The sequence below is a fragment of the Olea europaea genome, chromosome 16 (assembly GCF_002742605.1).
Source record: "Olea europaea var. sylvestris chromosome 16, O_europaea_v1, whole genome shotgun sequence".
In the NCBI taxonomy this organism is placed as follows: Eukaryota; Viridiplantae; Streptophyta; class Magnoliopsida; order Lamiales; family Oleaceae; genus Olea; species Olea europaea.
The window spans coordinates 1,155,979-1,176,769 of NC_036252.1; the positions used below are offsets into that span (position 1 = coordinate 1,155,979).

Consider the following 20,791-nt stretch of genomic DNA (forward strand, 5'->3'; position numbering starts at 1 on the left):
CTCTTGATTCTTTATTGGTAGAATGATTCCTTCTACATCAACATAAAATCTTTCATTATTTCTTAAAATAATGGATGTTAGATATTTCTTATTTCTATGTCCCGTCTTACTGCAACAAAACTTAAATTGTTGCACAAGTTATATAAAGGCATAAAATATTATCAAGAGGAATTTTTTTTCCCTATCATTTGAAGTGATTGGCATGGATGAATCTGATGATATTTTTGCACATGTGGCGTGATGATTATTTATCCACGTTGAGCTTTTCACTCAGACTTGATCATAGAGCGTTATAGTTACCATATATTTTGCATCTCTATAATTTAGGTGTTCTGAATACAGAGATGTAAATTTTAAGATTTTTTTGAATTCTACTTATCATAAATTTTGGTATTTTATAGGCCCAAAGAAATTTTGAGAGGTATGCGTGGTTACTACTTTTGAGCCCTGTTTTCGGGGGTGGGGTGGAGGTTAAAAAGGGTAAAAACCCTTTTTATTTATTTATTTTTTTGTTTGGGGGGGGGGGGGGGGGGTGATTAAGCTAATGATTTTTTATTTTATTTGTTTTGTGAATTTTGCATTAAATTCTTTGGATGTTTCGACAAGAGTTTAGACTTCTCGAAGTAATGAATTGTTTATTTAAATAGAAATTACTGAATTCATCTTTGTTAATTGCTTCCCCTCAATATCATATCTTAGAAAACAGGTGAATTCTAGTGTTGGCTAGTTTACTCTTTATCTCACAACCTGTCTATTGCCTGCAAGTTTAAAAGTTAATCTGTAACTTAACATGCCAGTACAATATTGTATTGTTAATTTTTTGAGAACTTGGTAGTCCTTAATTCCTCTAATAATTATTTTAAGCATGAGAATAGTTCTAGTAAACGGCTTCCTGTTTGGTAGAGATTCTTTAAAACTCATTTTCAATCCCACATTCTTCCAATAAAATAATTTTGCAAGTGGACCCATAACTTTTTCCTACTTTTTAACCATACAATCTTCAAAAAAATCAGTTTTCATAAAATCTACATCAAATAGGCTCTTCATTAGTTGTTTTTGTTGTAAATTAGTAATATAGTGGTGTGAGGTGTGTGACTATTTGAATTAGTCATGTGATTTTCTTCTTTGAACGTTCGAAAACCTTTTACTTAACATTTTGAAACATGTCAGTCCTTTTCTTTTTGGGTTTATTTTTATAGAACTTATGCACACTTCTGATTATAAATCTGTGTATGTATTTCGAAAATCCTTTTTTTGGTTTGCTAGTATCAGTAACATGGCTGCCTACAGGTCTGACGGAACTAAAGTGATGGTGGACAACAAATTCTTGAAGGCCAACAATCCCTTACTTGTGAGTCTTCCAATCTTGATTTCTTCGTTATCAGCTTGTGTGACGGGCGTTCTTTGATTATAATCTTCAATTTGATTGATATCATCAAAATTATTTTCCTTTATCACGCAGTTAATAAACTTCTATGAGAAACATCTACGGTACAGTCCCACATGATAAGTGGGTCGACGGCTGGAGGATGGATGCCACATCGTTTTCTCTGGTTTTCTTCGTGTATAGATTGTTGTAATTTTGTAGCTAAAGGTCAAAAGTGCGAGGTAAGTACTGATATGTTCTATAGGGATGCTGCTGATAAATAGTGTCAAGCTCAACTGTTCCTTTGCGGCTTGTTTGATAAGATGGTTTTGTACAGTATTGGACAGTATTAAGGACGAAAAAGAGGCAAGAAAATTTTGTCTATCGTATTGTTTAGTCTTGTGCTGTCCAATACTGTGTACCAAAAATACATTTGTATTGGACATTTTTTACTTTTTTACTGTTACGTATTTATCTAGACGTGGTTTAAGTAAAATTAAAGCTGAAATTGAAGTAGAGACTTTAATTTGGTTTTAATTTATGATGCATGCACACAGGTGTGGGAGTTCGGCTAGCAAATTTGAATGAAGAATGAATTTCTGTAGTGATTTTCCATTCTAATAATTTTGTTCTCCACGTGCATGTATTTTCGTTGGGCCCGGTTTCCGGTCTAGCCTGTCAAAGTTTCTGGGCTGGACTGCTCCCACCCTAATCTCCCTCGTAAATGATATATTTTTATTTTACCCTCTCCATTTGAAATTCTTATAGGTTATATTAATATTTAAATTAAATCTCAATTTTTTCTTCCTATTATTGAAGACTTTTTTTTATACTGGAGTTGGGCATTATCGTTAATTTGGTTGAAAGAAATGCTATTATAAATATTTTTATAGTATTAAAAAAATTTGTTTAATTTTTAAATTACTTTTATACTTTACACATCCAATTGATAAATAATTAACAGTTAGCAGAAATATGTGATTTTAGAATAATCTTCAAAAAAATCAGTTTTCATAAAATCTACATCAAATAGGCTCTTCATTAGTTGTTTTTGTTGTAAATTAGTAATATAGTGGTGTGAGGTGTGTGACTATTTGAATTAGTCATGTGATTTTCTTCTTTGAACGTTCGAAAACCTTTTACTTAACATTTTGAAACATGTCAGTCCTTTTCTTTTTGGGTTTATTTTTATAGAACTTATGCACACTTCTGATTATAAATCTGTGTATGTATTTCGAAAATCCTTTTTTTGGTTTGCTAGTATCATTAACATGCCAGTACAATATTGTATTGTTAATTTTTTGAGAACTTGGTAGTCCTTAATTCCTCTAATAATTATTTTAAGCATGAGAATAGTTCTAGTAAACGGCTTCCTGTTTGGTAGAGATTCTTTAAAACTCATTTTCAATCCCACATTCTTCCAATAAAATAATTTTGCAAGTGGACCCATAACTTTTTCCTACTTTTTAACCATACAATCTTCAAAAAAATCAGTTTTCATAAAATCTACATCAAATAGGCTCTTCATTAGTTGTTTTTGTTGTAAATTAGTAATATAGTGGTGTGAGGTGTGTGACTATTTGAATTAGTCATGTGATTTTCTTCTTTGAACGTTCGAAAACCTTTTACTTAACATTTTGAAACATGTCAGTCCTTTTCTTTTTGGGTTTATTTTTATAGAACTTATGCACACTTCTGATTATAAATCTGTGTATGTATTTCGAAAATCCTTTTTTTGGTTTGCTAGTATCAGTAACATGGCTGCCTACAGGTCTGACGGAACTAAAGTGATGGTGGACAACAAATTCTTGAAGGCCAACAATCCCTTACTTGTGAGTCTTCCAATCTTGATTTCTTCGTTATCAGCTTGTGTGACGGGCGTTCTTTGATTATAATCTTCAATTTGATTGATATCATCAAAATTATTTTCCTTTATCACGCAGTTAATAAACTTCTATGAGAAACATCTACGGTACAGTCCCACATGATAAGTGGGTCGACGGCTGGAGGATGGATGCCACATCGTTTTCTCTGGTTTTCTTCGTGTATAGATTGTTGTAATTTTGTAGCTAAAGGTTAAAAGTGCGAGGTAAGTACTGATATGTTCTATAGGGATGCTGCTGATAAATAGTGTCAAGCTCAACTGTTCCTTTGCAGCTTGTTTGATAAGATGGTTTTGTACAGTATTGGACAGTATTAAGGACGAAAAAGAGGCAAGAAAATTTTGTCTATCGTATTGTTTAGTCTTGTGCTGTCCAATACTGTGTACCAAAAATACATTTGTATTGGACATTTTTTACTTTTTTACTGTTACGTATTTATCTAGACGTGGTTTAAGTAAAATTAAAGCTGAAATTGAAGTAGAGACTTTAATTTGGTTTTAATTTATGATGCATGCACACAGGTGTGGGAGTTCGGCTAGCAAATTTGAATGAAGAATGAATTTCTGTAGTGATTTTCCATTCTAATAATTTTGTTCTCCACGTGCGTGTATTTTCGTTGGGCCCGGTTTCCGGTCTAGCCTGTCAAAGTTTCTGGGCTGGACTGCTCCCACCCTAATCTCCCTCGTAAATGATATATTTTTATTTTACCCTCTCCATTTGAAATTCTTATAGGTTATATTAATATTTAAATTAAATCTCAATTTTTTCTTCCTATTATTGAAGACTTTTTTTTATACTGGAGTTGGGCATTATCGTTAATTTGGTTGAAAGAAATGCTATTATAAATATTTTTATAGTATTAAAAAAATTTGTTTAATTTTTAAATTACTTTTATACTTTACACATCCAATTGATAAATAATTAACAGTTAGCAGAAATATGTGATTTTAGAATAATGTAACAAATCTAATTAAACAATTAAACAATTATTTTAGCTCTTGAATGAGTCCCATTTTCTATGTCTTCATTCGCACTAATGGTACCAAAAATTGCATGTGACTGGTTGAGTTTGAAGCTGAGAATGGTCGAGCTTAGATCACAATGGAGTTTCCTAGTACTTGAGACAAATTTGTCAAGGTAGTATCTCATCGTTCATTCGATGCCCAAGTTAGCAAACTTGGATAGAAATATGTATGTATTGGTATGAATTAAATGAATGTAAAAGCGTACCTCAATAATCAATATAAGCTACATATCTGTAGTCTTATTCTGTAAACTTGGGAGGATTTGAACACTAACCGAATCTTGCATTGTTCAATATGGCAAGACTCCTGATAGAATTCCAATGGTCGCATACTAAGAGGATTGTGCTTGGATTCGACACTTGGGAGGTTAGGACGCTCGCTCCTAGGTAGTACTAAGAGGGGTCAAGGATTGGATATAGGACAACTATGAGCCCGAGGTCATTTGACAGGGTCAAGTATAGGACCTTGAGATCAATGCCATTGGACTGGTCAGTCTTCTAAAATGGGCGTCTTGGTGTCTACAAATTCAAAAATGCCATAGGTACAGAATAATTTTCACACAAATCATACATATAAGACACTTAAAAAGATTATCATTGAAAGATGACAAAAATACAAACAAAAAGTAGCCGTTGGCAGCATCTGTACAAATTCTATCTACTTTTTTTCTTATACTTGTAGAATAATTCTTACAAATTATCCAAGGTTAAGGACCGACACCTAAGTGAGCTAAAAATAAGGTACCTAGGGAAGTTCAAGCATGATTAGATTTGGGGGTTGTTTGATAAAAAATTAGCAAATTTTGACAGTGAGAGAGAGAGAGAGAGAGAGTGTGTGTGTGTGTGTTTTTCTCTATTCTCTCATAAACTTTCAATGGAACCCTCTTATTTATTTATTTTTTGGTCAAATGAAGTTATTATGTTATTCCAGGATTGCTAATTTTCACATTATTCATCATATGTTTTTTGTGCGTAAAGTTGTGCAAGTTGGCCATGCAGTCGAGTCTATTAATAATATTTGATACTGTCGTTCCTTGCATTACCTGAGCACGATATAATCCCGATGACTATAAGTAACCTACTTTTACGTTACCCGGTCATTAGAGCTCGGGATTCACTAAGTCCTCGGGACATCCTCTTCCCGACCTTGATGGTTCAACTAACTATCACAAAATACGGGATGTCCTCGGGAATAAGACCTCGAGAAAATCCCTTGAAGTCCTCACCTACCATCCTCCTCGTACTATGGAGAAGGTCTGTCCCCTAAAAACTCTTATATGACACAAATACCTCAAACCACATCTCCTAAATTTAAGATAGTTCTCTTAATAATCGGTCTCCTAATCACAGTAGGATTCAAACGCTGCTTTCTCATGGGATTCTATCGGATAAGGATTCCCAGATAGTTGAGTCCTACTAGGAGAATGTCATCCACCACTATAAATACAGAACCATGGGTCATTATTCAGGTACGTTCTCATTATTCTCCAGTTTATAGTCTCACGCATATAATCCCTTTCTGACTTAAGCATCAGAGGGGCGACGAGAACACACCTCGTTGCCTTTGTTTCAGGAATCCGAAGACTACAATCGTGCTCATTCAAAATCCTCAAGCTCGAGAAATCAACAGGTACGATGTTTGGTAGCATCATTGGCGTCGTCTGTGGGAAACGCTACCAAAAGCCATGGTTAACACGCGATTACGTCTTCCTCCCGCAAGTTCATCCGTTCTCATCCCTCATCCTGCTGAAGATCAACCGTCTCCTCAAGAAGAGTCGTCAGGAGTGTCCGCACCTCTGCCGGCGGTCGTCACAACCGAAGCCTTTGAAGAGCTTCGTCAGCAGGTGGCCAAGCTCATACAACTGTTAAGTCAAAGAAATTGGCATCCGTCACCAGCGCAGGCAGAGCATGGTGGTTTTATGGCTGATGCTCGAGTCCGAACACCAAACCCCGCAACTAGCGGAGTAGGAACCTCGGGTATTCGCAATATGGCATCGCGCTCGAGATCGATCGCCATGAATTCTGGTGCGATTGCCCGAATCATTCAAGAAGGAATTATAACTGGCCTACAACGGAATGCTCCGGGGCCAACGGGTTTTACCCCTAACGCTCCATTCACGTCGGAGATATTGTCATATCCCCTGCCCGACAAATTCAAATATCCTCGCATTAAAGAGTATGATGGGACAACCGACCCAATCAACCATCTCAATGTATATACTGATGTCATGAATTTGCAAGTTGCACCGGATCAGGTTATGTGCAAAGCCTTCCCGCAAACGCTGACGAATGCTGCTAGGGATTGGTTCTCGACATTGGAGTCTAACTCCATAGCCTTATTCTCAGATTTGGTTGATAAGATCTCAGCCTTCTTTGCAAATAGCAAGCGAATTAGAAAAACTGCGCCTCTCTCATGCAACTTCGCCAAGGACCAAATGAAACCCTACGAGGATTTATAACGAGGTTTAACAAAGAAAGGCTTCAAATACCCAACCTTCACATCACAGCAGCTGTCTCTGCCCTCACTTACGCCATAAGGTGTGAAGCTTTCAACATGTCCTTATCAAAGACCCCGCAGCAGACAGTGATCGAGCTCCTCACCCAAGCTGAAAAATAGATCCCGTTTCCCGGCCAGAATATCCGCGGGAAAAGCGCAAGAATGAAGGTCCACTAGCGCCTCTCACCCGATTAAACACCTCTAAGGCAAATATCCTAATGGAGATCAAAGATATGAAAGAATTGAAGTGGCCTTCAAGAATGAAGTCGTCCCTTGACACAAGAGAGAGGAGCAAGTATTGTGAATTTCACCGAGATCATGGGCATACCACGGAGGATTGTCAAGCTTTGCAGCAGAAAATTGAAGCCCTCATTAAAAGAGGACTCTTAAGGAATTACATCGATCATGATAAACGCCCGAGGAATGACCATGACAATCAAAAAGAGCTTGGAGCCGGAAGCAGTGTTCAGCCCACTACCGGGACCATTAATATTATCATTGGAGGCATAACATCCGGAGGAGATACAAATAGTGGGCGAAAGAAATATGCCCGCCAACATGCTCATACCTCAAAGGAATCCCATAATAAACTCGAAGACATTACCTTTGGAGCAAGAGATATGGAAGGAGTATCATATCCTCATGATCATTCCTTGGTCGTTTTTGCAATTGTGGCTAACTTTAAAGTAAAGAGGATTCTGGTTGATAATGGGAGTGCAGCAAACATACTCTCACAGGAGGCTTTCACTAAAATGGGGCTCTCTCCCAAGCAACTCAAAGCGGTAAAAACTCCTCTACAGGGATTTGGTGGTGGAGTCATTATCCCGGAGGGCATCGTCGAGCTTCCGCTTACATTAGGCTCTGGTAATGCACAAGTGACGGAGATCACACCCTTCCAAGTGGTTAACACTCCTATGGCTTACAACATCATTCTCGGAAGACCCCTACTAAACAAGATCCAAGCAATTGTATCAACTTTCCACCTAGCCATGAAGTTCCCAATAGGCCATGGCATCGAAGTAGTTCGAGGAGACCAAATAGCTGCCAGACAATGCTATGTTACTAGCATCCGAGGAATGAGTACAGACGTCATGCAACATTCAGACCTCGAGCTCGAGCCAAGGGGTAGACTTGCCCCGATTGAGGAATCAGAAGTGGTAGAGCTCGAGCATGGAAAAACGATAACTATTGGTTGCGATCTTAAAGATAGCCTCCGGGAGGAAGTCATCAATTGCCTGTCCCACAACATCGATGCTTTTGTATGGAAGGTTGAGGATATGCCAGGGATAGACCCCGAAGTGGCGGTCCATAGGCTCAACATAAGCCCAGGGGCCAAACCTGTTAAGCAAAGGAAGATGCAGTTTGCGCCAGAAAGACGTGTGGTCATTCAGGAAGAGATCGGCAAACTGGTGAGAGCGGGATTCATAAGGGATGTCCACTACCCCGATTGGCTTGCTAATGTTGTTCTTGTGAACAAGGGCAGTGGCAAATGGAGGGTCTGCATCAACTTTACGGATCTCAATAAGGCATGCCCTAAAGACTGTTACTCGCTCCCCAGGATAAACAATCTTATGGACATCACATCCGGACATAAGCTGTACAGCTTCCTAGATGCATTCTCAGGATATCATCAAATCCTCATGGCCAAGGAAGACCAAGAAAAGACTTCATTCATGACTGATTCAGCCATATACTGCTACAGGGTGATGCCATTTGGGTTGAAAAATGTTGGGGAAACACATCAGAGGCTCATCAACAAAGTCTTCGTCAAGTTGATAGGGAAGAACATTGAGGCCTATGTTGACGACATGGTGGTAAAGAGTAAGAAGGTAGAGCGGCACATATCCGACCTTGAGGAAGTGTTCGCCACCCTATGAAAATATTGAATGAAGCTCAACCTAGAGAAGTGTGTATTCGGTGTGGTTTCAGGAAAATTTTTGGGCTTCATGATCACTCATCGGGGGATCGAAGCAAATCCCGATAAGATCCAGGCCTTGGCAGCAATGGAATAGCCCAGGACTAAGAAAGAGGTTTAAAAGTTGACACGTAGGGTAGCAGCCCTAAACAGATTCATGTCCCGAGCAGCAGACAGGTGCTTTCCTTTCTTCAAAGCCCTCAGAGGTAGCTAATCCTTTGAATGGAATGAGGAGTGTTAGAAGACCTTCCAGGAGCTCAAACAGACATTAGCATCTCCTCCTATCCACTAAACCGGAGCTTGGGGACACTTTGTTTCTGTACGTAGCCGTGTCTCAAAACGTAGTGAGCGGCGTCTTGGTGAAAGAGGTCAACAGAGCCCAGCAGCCCATTTACTATGTAAGTAAAGTCCTACTTGACGCATAGACCAGGTACACTTTGGCCGAGCAACTTGCCCTCGCCCTGATAGTGGCAACACGAAAGCTTCGACAATATTTTTAGTCTCATCCCATTGTGGTGCTCACCAATCAGCCTCTGAAACACATCCTTCAAAAGCCAGACGTCTTAGGCAGGTTACTAAAGTGGACAATTGAACTAGGAGAGTTTAACATAGAGTTCAAACCCCGTCCATCCATCAAAGCCCAAGCCTGAGCGGATTTTATCGCAAACTCACCCCAAGGCCTTGGGGTCCAGATGAGAGCTCGAACACTACGACGAATGTTTGGCAAATTTTCGTGGATGGAGCATCAAACTCCTTGGGCTCGGGTGCAGGGGTCATCATAACGAGCCCGGACATGCTCATAGACATTTAGTGTGCACTCAGGTTTGAATTCGAGGTAACCAATAATGAAGCCGAGTACGAGGCTGTCATCATAGCTATGGAACTTGCCATTAATCTTGAACTTGAAAACATCAAAAATTTTAGTGATTCCCAATTGGTGGTTGGGTAGATTGACGGAACATTCGAGAAGAAAGATGAAAAAATGGGCTTCTACTTCTTGAAAGTTTATGATCTTCGACGAAAATTGAAGAGTTGTGAAATTGTGAAGATTGCCCGAGCTGACAACTGCAAGGCAGATGCCCTATCAAGGCTGGTGTTCATGGAAGTAGATGGACTTAACAGGACAGTACATGTCAGATTAGTGACCGAACCTAGCATCAATACAACCATTGGGGTCATGGACATTGATCATGAGTCGTCGTGGATGGACCCAATTGTGGACTTCATAACAAATGACAAGCTTCCAGAAGATCCTCGAGCAGCAAGGAACATCCGGTCAAGAGCTCCAAGGTATTGCATTATTAATGGGATCTTATTTCGCAGAAGCCTCACACTTCCGTATCTGAGGTGCCTTAAGCCTTTGGAATCTTCCCAAGCCATTGAGGAAGTTCATGAATGAGTATGCGAAAATCATCAAGGAGCTCGAGCATTAGCCTTTAAACTGATAAGGTACGGATATTACTGGCCTACCATTATGATGGATGTCGTAGAGTATGTGAAAAAGTGTAACAAGTGCCAAGGGTTTGGCAATGTTATCCACTCTCCCACAGAGGACCTCATGAACGTCAATTCCTCGGCCTCGTTTAAGCAATGGGGGATTGATATCCTTGGTCCATTTCCGAAAACTAGGGGACAATTGAAGTTCGTAGTTGTAGCAGTAGAGTACTTTACGAAGTGGGTAGAGGCCGAGCCCTTGGCAACGATCTCAGAGCCTAAGATAAGAGCTTTCATTTGGAGGTCCATCATATGTAGGTTTGGGATACGAAAGGTCCTCATAACTGATAACGGACGACAGTTTGACAATGCACAATTCAAGGATTTCTATTCCAACCTAGGGGTTAACCACTGCTTGACACCAGTCTCTCATATCCCCAAAGTAATGGTCTAGCCGAGGTCACCAATCGAATTATATTACAAGACCTCTGAACAAGGATTGGAGATGCAAGATGATCCTGGTCCGACGAGTTGCCTTCCATACTTTGGACATATAGGACGTCCCACAGAACCGTCACCGGGGAGACCCCCTTCATGTTAGCTTTCGGAATTGAAGCCACCATTCCCATCGAAATCAGGTTTCCAAGCCAAAGAAGACTTGATACCGAAGAAGCAGGGTACACCACTGAACATCTCGACTTCTTAGAAGAAGTTCGTGAGCAAGCAACCCTAAGAATGGCCTCTTATCAAGACAGAACAACAAAGTATTTCAATAAAAAGGTGAGGTCGTGAAGATTTAGAGCTGGAGATTTGGTGTTGAGAAGAGCAGAAGCCGTTGGTCATGCTCCGGGAAAACTCGAACTAATTTGGGAAGGGCCCTTTGAAGTCATACGACAGCTCCCAAGTGGTGCATACAGTTTAAAGGATACTTCGGGAAGACCACTCCCAAGGCGTGTTTCACGGGGTGCCTTTCTTTTTGGCACAGAAAGGGACATCATGCGGTAGTAGTCTGCTCCGCTAGACTATCTTCCGCCTTTTCTCGATCGCGTCGGGACAAAAAAAATTTGATTACAATTTTGTAGAAAGCTTACAACAGAGAATTTGAATACATTGAAAGTAAATTGAACATTGATTGATGAAAACTGAACATTACAATTGACGAAAGCAAAAAAATTACAATTGCTGGTGCAAGGGGCGAACAACAGTGAGCTTGAAAGATTTTTGAATGACTAATACCTCTTATAATAGCATTCGAAACAAAAACCTAAGTGACAGGAGTAGACATTTAAAAGACGAGGAATCATATTAAACGTTTACTAATATCAGAGTTATTTTACAACTGAAATAACTATTACAATGAAAAGAAAATTACAACTCAAATTTGAAGTAATATTTACAATATGCGACCGAAGTTGGGCGAACTATGACTGTGATAGTGTCAAGGGTCTAAGTAAAGCTGCGGTCCTTGACATTCTCCCCCATTTGTTTGGCAACGTCCTCGGTGCCATCAGTGCATGATATACTTCAATTAATGGTTTGAAGGCTCCAAGATCTATTTCTCTTTCCCAAGTATTCTCATCGCTGCTGCATCCAATCCATTTGACCAAGTACTCCTAATGATCTTTTCTAGAAGTTCGAGTGATTCAATTGTCAAAAATAGCTTCAAGAACTTTCTTTCCAGCTTTTTTCAGTTCAAACACAGGTCGCTTTGACTCATTTCTAGATGCGTCATCCTTATTTGCAAAGTATGATTTCAGCACACTAACATGAAGGACCTTGTGAATTTTACACCATAAAGGGAGTTCAACTCTGTATGCATATAACGCCCCAATTTTTTTTATAAATACCAGAACGTTACGAAAAACTTACTTTTCCTTAAGTTAAATGCGGAAATATAAAAATAGAATTCTTTAGTAAACAATAACTGCAATATTTATAAATCTAAATTTGAAAATATGAAAATCGTATCTAAACATAAACATAAACTCTTAGCAAATTCAAATAACACATTCTGAATAAATTAAAGTAACTGATAAATTTTAAAAACGGTAAACTTAGTTCTTTTTCTCTATTCTTTATCCACTTGGCAGCCCGCATCACCAATTCGCCACTGTTCCAATCGACCCGAACTAACCTGTAAAATTTTGTAAGAGTGAGAATTCAAAAACACCCAGTAAGATACGTGTAATTTTCATACACAATTACATAACAATAAAATTTACATTTCATACCACTCTGCTCTTATGGAGTATACCAGTGACCAAGTGGCACACCCATCTTAAGTCCTCTTATATCCCGTAGGATTTCATCTCTCTTTTTTATAGAACCCAAAAGGTCCACTAGCAGTCCATGTATATTTAATTGCATATAAGAGCATAAGGAAACAAAAATAACTTGCACATAATGTATCTTACCTTGTTATCGAAATGTACACAAAAAATATTTGAATGCACGTTCCAAAATTCCTTCCTTTACTCTGTGAATGATTTATTGATCGACAGTGATAGTTGATGTATGACAAATTTCTGTTTTCACACACTCTTTCCTCTTTCTCTCTCTCTCTCTTTCTTCTCTCTCTTTAACATGTGAATGTTTTTTGGTGTGGTAAAATATGAGATCCTTGCCTCGTATTTATAGGTGTAGGCTAGAGTAGTAGATAAATCAAAACTTTGATTTGATAGAGTCAAATCCAATGTGGCACGTATCATAAAAAGATTGTACTTTATCATTATTTTATTCCATCTAAAAGAACTACCATTCATATCCAATAAATATGTGGCAGCCAATCAATCAAATTCAAAATGGGTTAATATTAAACTTTAAAAAAATGAGAAAAATTAAAAGACCCACCTCACACGTTTCTAAAGAGAGAAAATGAATTGGATTAAAACTATATAAAATTATATTTATCTTATTTTCTTTTATTTGGCATAACTTACTGCGTCCTTATCAGAAATAACGTTTTCTCAAGTCATAAACTTCTAATTAATTACGACCTTCGAAAATAGCCCAATATCAATATACTTATTATTACTTTATCAAAATTCCAATTATTTGTTCCAAAATAATTTAAAATATATATTTCATCTTAATCTCTCAACTGTCAAATTAATAAAATTTAATATATAAAATAAATAAATATTATTCTAATTTTTTTTTTTGGGATGCTACAATGCAACTCTTCCAATCCTCTTCACGATGGATAATGGTCCAATATATTTTGGCGTCAGTCCTGAGTCATTCCCTCTTGTTGGTTTGTAAACATTTCTGTCGGGAAGTTTAGTCATTACCAGATCTCCAACATTGAATTCAATGGAACGGCGTTTTAGATCTGTAGCATTTTTATACCGTTTTTGAGCTTTCTCAAGATAATTCCGAACAATTTCAATATTTCGTTTCCACTCTTGAGAAAAGTTCTTTGCTTGAGGGGACTTGGTACTTCGTTCGATATCCACTGTATCTGGGAGTAGCGGTTGCTGGCCAGTAACAATTTCAAAAGGACTCTTGTTGGTGGAAGAGCTCTTTTTGGCATTGAAGTAAATCTGAGCCGCATCCAAAAGTTTTACCCAGTTTTTCTGCGAAGTAGAGATAAAGTGTTGACGATATTCTTCTAGCATAGAATTGAAGCGCTCTGTCTGTTCGTCAGATTGTGGGTGAAAACTAGAACTCATGCTCAAAGTTGAACCAAGAAGTTTGAACAACTCAATCCAAAATATGCCAATGAAACGAGGATCTCGATCACTGACGATGTTCTTAGGCAGTCCCCAGTATTTAACATGTTTGAAGAAGAGTTGAGCTATCTCTTCCGCGGATACATACTTAGGCGCTGCAATGAAAATTGCGTATTTTGATAGACGGTCCACCACGACGATGATAGTGCCAAAATTCTCAACTTTTGGCAATCCAATAATGTAGTCCATCGATACACTTTCGAATGGACGGGTTGGGATAGAAAGGGGCTCCAGCAAGCCCGCCTTTTTCTGATGATCTGTCTTATCTTGTTGACAAATAAGACATGTTTTTACATAGGTTGCAATGTCATCCCGCATTTGAGGCCAATAGTATGCACGTTGCAGTAGTGCACAAGTGCGTTCCTCTCCCGGATGCCCTGCCCAAATCGTGTCATGGCATTCTGTAATTAGTGATTTCCTCAAATCTCCGCCCTTCGGAACATATAGGTGGTCTCCCTTTGTCTTCACTAGTTCCCCATCAAGACAGAACTGTCGAGTTTTACCCTGCTTGATGATGTCAACTAAGTAGTCGGGTCCTTCTCCATAAGTGCCCAAATTTGATTTCTTGTGTTCGTGGAGATGGCGCACCCTTAAAGAGCAGTTACGGAGCAAATGGCAACCAAATCGGCCTGTTGACTAAGAGCATCAGCAACATGATTACTAGATTTGAGACGATACTCTAGCATAAAATTGAACTCTGAAAGAAATTCATGCCAACGAGTCTGCTTGCTCGATAGTTTTGGTTGGGACATGAAATGACAAACTGCAATGTTATCTGTCTTCACAATAAATAGAGACCCAAGCAAATAGTGACGCCATCCTCTGAGACAATGGACTACTACCAACAATTCCTTTTCATGTGTCGAGTAACGATGTTCTGTTTGGTTTAACTTCCGGCTCTCATATGCTACCAGATGTCCTTCTTGCATGAGGACTCTACCAAGTGTAAAATCTGAAGCATCTGTATGAACTTCAAATGGTTTAGTCATATCCGATGAGACTAAAATCGGTTCGTCTACATGGACTTCTTCAACCTTTCAAAAGCAATTTTGGCATTGGGATGACCAATACCAATCCTTATCCTTCTTTGTCAATTCGATAAGTGGCAGTGCAATTCTGAGTAGCCTTTCACAAATTTTCGATAGTAATTGCATAACCCAAGAAATGAATGTATATCATGTATGGTTTTTGGTGGTTGCCAATCTTTGATGGTTGTAACCTCCGTCAAATCTTTGCGGATTTTACCTTGTTCAATGATGTGATCCAAGAAACTGATAAATGTCTGAGCAAATGAGCATTTAGACGGTTTGGCATAGAGTTCATTTTCCCGTAGCTGATTAAAAACTTGCCTCACATGTTGGACATGTTCCTCCAATGTCTCGCTGTAGATTACTATGTCGTCCAAGCACATCACGACAAAATCATTTAAGAACCCGTGAAGTACCTGAGTCATCATAGTACAAAACGTTGCTGGAGCGTTTGTCAAACCAAAAGACATCACTTTAAATTCAGAGGCTCCATATCTGGTTACCATTGTAGTCTTTGTTTCGTCTCCCTCCTTAATCCGAACTTGCTAGTATCTGGACCTAAGATCAATTTTTGTGTAATACTTCGCCCGACTCAGTCGATCGAAGCAATCCGCAACCAGTGGGATAGGATAGCTATTCTTTATAGTAATCTTGTTCAAGGCTCAATAGTCACAATACATTCTAAGAGAACCATCGGCCTTTTTTCTGAAACAATACAGGAGCATCGTATGACAACTTCGTAGGCACAATGATTCCACTCTCCAACATTTTTCCCAATTGCTTCCTAAGCTCTTCAAGCTCAGGCTGAGACATACAATATGATGCCATGGCAGGAGGTCTGGCACCTGGAATAAGTTCAATCTCACGATCAATCATCCTTCTTGGCGGTAATTTCTTTGATAATTCGTCCGGCATGATGTCATCAAATTCTTGAATAAACCTTTTAACGAGTTTTGGAATAGGACCATTCGCCTCTTCGATCTCCTTTAATCGAAGAGTGCACAAAAAAGAAGGTTCATTTCTCTTAAAACTCTTACTAAATTGCATGGCTGAGATACTCTTCTTGCACATCCTCCCAACTTGTGAGGGATGACACGCGGCTTATTACCCATCATCATTAACGAATCGGAATATGGCAACACTTCTGTCTTAGCATCTCGAAGAAATTCCAATCCCAGAATAAGCTTGAAATCATCCATCTGAACTGTAGATAAATTTGTCCTTCCCTCAAAGGACCGGCTTTGATCAACACCGATTTTGCCACTCCAGCTATTGTTTGAGCAGCGGAGTTGATTGCTTTGACTTTTTCACTACCATTTTTTCAGAACAAGTCTGAGTCGCTCTATTTCAGTACATGTAAGGTAGTTGTGGATAGCACCAGTATCCACCATAACCCTGATTGGCTTCCCGTTGATTTTTACATCAATGTACATTAAGCCTTTGGCCCTACAAATTCAAGTCTTCGCTTCCTCCATCTTCGCCTCTCTCAATGTGACATCATCCTTTTCAGCAACCTGATGCGACAGTGTGTTGCACTGATGTGAAAATATCCCAACTACGTCCTCATCCTCTTCGGAGTCAGTCTCACTATGACAATTAGCTTATGAAGCCTCTTGCTTTGAACTTGACCCGCCACTTGCTAGCTAACAATATGCATTTACCATCCGCTTCTGAGGACACTCCGACACCCGATGAGGTCCTTCGCATAAAAAGTACATCAATTTGTGAGTGGCATCAGTTCGGCCCTCTGTTGCTTTTCCTTTCTTCCAGTTATTACTGTTGCTGCCATTAAAATTTCCTTGATGGCTATTATGATAGTTTCCTTGAAAGCCACGGGTGCTTTGATAGGCTCCTCCTTTATTCTGAGAGTAACGCTCTCCCCCATTTGGGTTCGAGCTGGGTCTGTAAGGTCTATTATCACCTCCAATTGCTTGATTACTCCCCGAAAGTCAATCTTTTCTAGATTCCATTTGGTAGTTGCTCAAGCATTCGACGACCCCCATGGCCGTGCTCAAATCAGTAACTTTCTATCTTTGAAGTTCCGTGCGTGTCCACGGTTTCAACCCTTCCATAAAGGTGAAGAGCTTATCAATTTTCGACATGTCTCGAATATTCAGCATATGCCCTGAAAAGGATTTCACATACTCCCTGATAGAGTTTGTGTGTTTTAGGTCTCGAAGCACCCGTTGAGCCTGATACTTGACATTTTCTGGGAAAAATTGCGATCTGATCGCTTTCTTGAAGAGATCCCAAGAATCTATTCGGACCCTGTTGGCCTGAATGTCAGCATATTTGGTTCGCCACCATAGTTTTGCATCTCCATCCAGATACATGGTAGCTATGGTCACCTTTCTAACTTCGTCATCGATCGAAGCTGTGAGAAAGTACTGTTCGATCTCAAACAAGAAGTTTTTGACTTCTTTGGCATCACGTGCCCCTCCGTAGGTACACAGTTCAGGAATTCTAAGTCTAGGAGCATACTCAGGTACGAGAGCTTGCCCATTGCCCGCCACACGTTAGAGTACTCGTAATTGAGCTCTCAACGCTTCCAATGATTGCAACAGCTTCAGTCATTGCTGCGCAAGCCCTTTGGCTTTCATCTAGTTGGATGTGTAATCCATGAATCTCAGATTCTGCTATCTCGACTTTTTCCTCGAAACCGTCCAAGGCATATCACAACCTAGTAGTTGTCTCATCAAGTGCATCCAAACGCTGTTTAGTAGTACTCTTCTTTTGAGGCTCTCCCACTTCAGTGGTGTGAGATGTAATTGGATCCATAGCTTTCTTATCGAGGGTCGTAAGCTGCAGGTCTAATACCAACTTTCACGGGGTGCCCTTCTTCTTGGTACAGAAAGGGACACCGTACGGCAGTAGTCTGCTCCGCTAGACCACCTTCCACCTTTTCTCAATCATGTTGGGATGAAAGAAAATTTGATTACAATTTTATAGAAAGCTTACAACAGAGAATTTGAATACATTAAAAGTAAATTAAATATTGATTGATGAAAACTGAACATTACAATTGACAAAAGCAGAAAATTACAATTGTTGGTGCACGGGACGGACACCAGTGAGCTTGAAAGATTTTTGAATGACTAATACCCCCTATAATAGCATTCGGAACAAAAACCTAAGTAACAGGAGTAGATGTTTAAAAGACGAGGAATCATACTAAATGTTTACTAAAATCAGAGCCATTTTACAACTGAAATAACTATTACAATAAAAAAAATTACACTCAAACTTGAAGTAATATTTACAATGTGCGGCCGAAGTTAAACTACAACTGCGATAGTGTCAAGGGGCTAGGTAAAACTGCGATCCTTAACACCGTGGAACGCCGAAAACTTAAAAGTATATTACAAGTAACTCACTCCACCATGTTTTAGAAATAAGGCCTTCCTGCCAAGTTTATTTTTCAGCCTACGCGCCAAGACGATTTATAGAGTATATTACAGTTAAAGTTAAATCCGATGATCTACAAATAAAAGCCTTGCCTCGCGCAAGCAAATCAAGCATTGCCCTACCCAAGAAAATCAAAGCCTTGCCCTGCGCAACCAACTCAAGCCTTGCCCCCCCGCAAGCAATCAAAAAGCCTTACCCCGAACAAGCAAATCAAAGCCTTGCCTCGCGCAAGCAATCAAAAAGCTTTGCGCCACATAGAGACACCCAAGTAAAATTCCTGAGCACATAGAATCCCGAGCACTGAGGTGATGAAACTTATAAAAAGGCAGGGTTGTCCTCAAGAATTTAGCTCAGGAATCACACTGTACGTCGAGACTACCCTTGACCTCAAAAGCAAGAGAACAAGGATCGATAATAAGCTCGAGCTTGTTACCTTTGAGCGTCCAATCTATGCTCGGTATGCTTAACTAAATCCTCAGGATAAGGACCCCAAAGTAAAGATCGAGCTTCTTACTTGTTCGCCAGGTCAAGTCTTCCCCAATATAATGATCAAGGAACGTCAATTACAATTGTCATTTAGTCCTCAAGAAAATTTCCATATTAAGGGATGACCTTACTAAGATCGAGTTACCACTGTCTGAAACTTCATATGGATTAAGTCCTTGAGATTTTTTAGCAGTTTATCAATTCGTCTTAAGCATCAAGTTGTTAATTCATCTTAGGCGTCGAGATATCAATTTATCTTAGGCGTCGAGATGTTTATTCGTCTGAGGCGTCGAGATATCAATTAATTTTGGGCATCGAGATATTTAATTTATCTAAAGCATCGAGATATCAATTCATCTTAGGCGTCTAGTTATTTAATTCGTCTTAAACGTCGAGCTATTTAATTTGTCCTGATCGTCAAGATGCCCAAGACATCAACCATACAAGTCCTCGTGCCTTGAAAAAACGTCGATAAGTAAAACATTAATTAAGATCGAGCAAAATACTTAAATTTCCCCAAAACACAAAAAAAAATGTCATTATGTTCAATATAAATGCTCAAGAACTCTAGTCCTCAATATTCTGGCTGGGCTAGTCTTCCTCGGCGTCGTCACCTTTGATGTCCACCTCCTCGTCATCAACATTCTCCTCCAACTTGGAGAGGGCGAGGTCCTCAGCCACCCGTGGGATAGTCTTCAAGTCCTCGGGCCTTGTATCTAGCTTCGAGCAGATAAATGCTCGAGCCTCTTTCAGGGTATGAAAGTACGAGCTCATTGCGTATTCACCCTTGAGCTCATTGAAAACGTCAGACTTCTTGAAGTCCTCGACTGCATCCGCCCGAGCTCGAACCAGCCTCCTTTCATAATCCCTATGAATACTTTCAAGCTCGAGCTTCATCTCCTCAGCCTCATCCTTCATAACACCAACCTCTTCTCGAGCTTTCATGAGCTCACTATTTATCTTCTCACGCTCCCTCAGCAGCTAAGCGCGCTCGGCCTCAAGATCGGCAATTCTCCCATCACGAGCAATGAGGGAGTCCTCATCTTTCCCCTTCAAAGATAGACCTCAAGCGATGCTTAACGTCTGGAAAAAATAGGACGAATAGAAGCTTAATAAAACCTCGATCAAAAAAGATGTAAAAATGCCTAAACTGATAATTTCGGGTTACATGACCGACGTACCTTTAGCGTCATGGCCTCGAGGGCCCTCATGCCTTCATTAATGCCAATACCTCCTCGGTACTGGTCCACAATTCTTGGTAAAAATTGACACCGAGTTTGGTCCTCTGAGGGGACAAAGCATGGCGACAAAGACTCGTCCTCGAGGTCGACCACTTCGATGGGCTCTCGAGGATGAGGAATGCTCCGAGGTGTACCCTGAGGGGTTGGGTGCTCAACCCTCTCCCACTCCGTGGCCAAGGATTTCCCCCTTTGTTGTGATGATTCGCCAGGGCCACTCCTCTGTTTCTCGAGCTTTGAATCTCGAGGTCGTTTTTGTCCCTCTTTTGGCCGGGAGCCCGAGCTTGGGAGACCTTGGATTTCTTGCTAACCGCCTGACGTAGGGCAGTAGGATCAAACATCATTTCTACATAATAACATGTCATTAGCACGAGCATTAACAAATATAGGTAGAATAAAGAAAGCATTGAAAGTGCATATCCTACCCTTGACGCCTTCCACATTCGCGAGATCGAGGATGTCATCCCCGAGGACGTCATCTATATCATACACCAAAGGCTCGAGATTCTCTAACATCAGCCTATCCCTCTCTAAGGACTCAAAATAGACTTGACCCTCACAAAACCTCGCAGTATCTAGTAACACCCACTGGCGACTGAAAGGAAGGTCGGAATCTTGAGTCACGACGTAAAACCATTTTTCCTTCCACCCTTTTAACGAACTAGTCATACTCGGGATCCTAAACCCTCCTTGAGATGAAAGGTAGGCAAAACATGTGAACTGGGGAAGTTGTTTCAGGTTGAACACCATTCTGCATAAGTCTAGGTATGGGGTAATTCCTAGG

At 39.8% G+C, this 20,791-nt stretch overlaps 1 protein-coding gene and 1 long non-coding RNA gene across 2 annotated transcripts in view; both read left to right on the forward strand.

Moving 5' to 3' along the window:
* LOC111412896 (chromo domain protein LHP1-like) overlaps positions 1 to 3,721 on the forward strand; it is a 5,921-nt gene extending 2,200 nt beyond the window's left edge. Inside the window, exons 5-8 of the mRNA XM_023043766.1 lie at positions 1,267 to 1,351; positions 1,498 to 1,608; positions 2,983 to 3,198; positions 3,310 to 3,721. Coding sequence (XP_022899534.1) covers positions 1,267 to 1,351; positions 1,498 to 1,608; positions 2,983 to 3,198; positions 3,310 to 3,354 — 457 coding nt within the window. The 3' untranslated portion in view covers positions 3,355 to 3,721. The remainder of the gene's footprint in view (positions 1 to 1,266; positions 1,352 to 1,497; positions 1,609 to 2,982; positions 3,199 to 3,309) is intronic.
* On the forward strand, positions 591 to 1,874 carry LOC111411621. The gene is made up of 3 exons (XR_002705859.1): positions 591 to 623; positions 1,291 to 1,351; positions 1,463 to 1,874. It is a non-coding gene; the product is annotated as an uncharacterized LOC111411621 (long non-coding RNA).
* Positions 3,722 to 20,791: the final 17,070 nt, after the last annotated feature.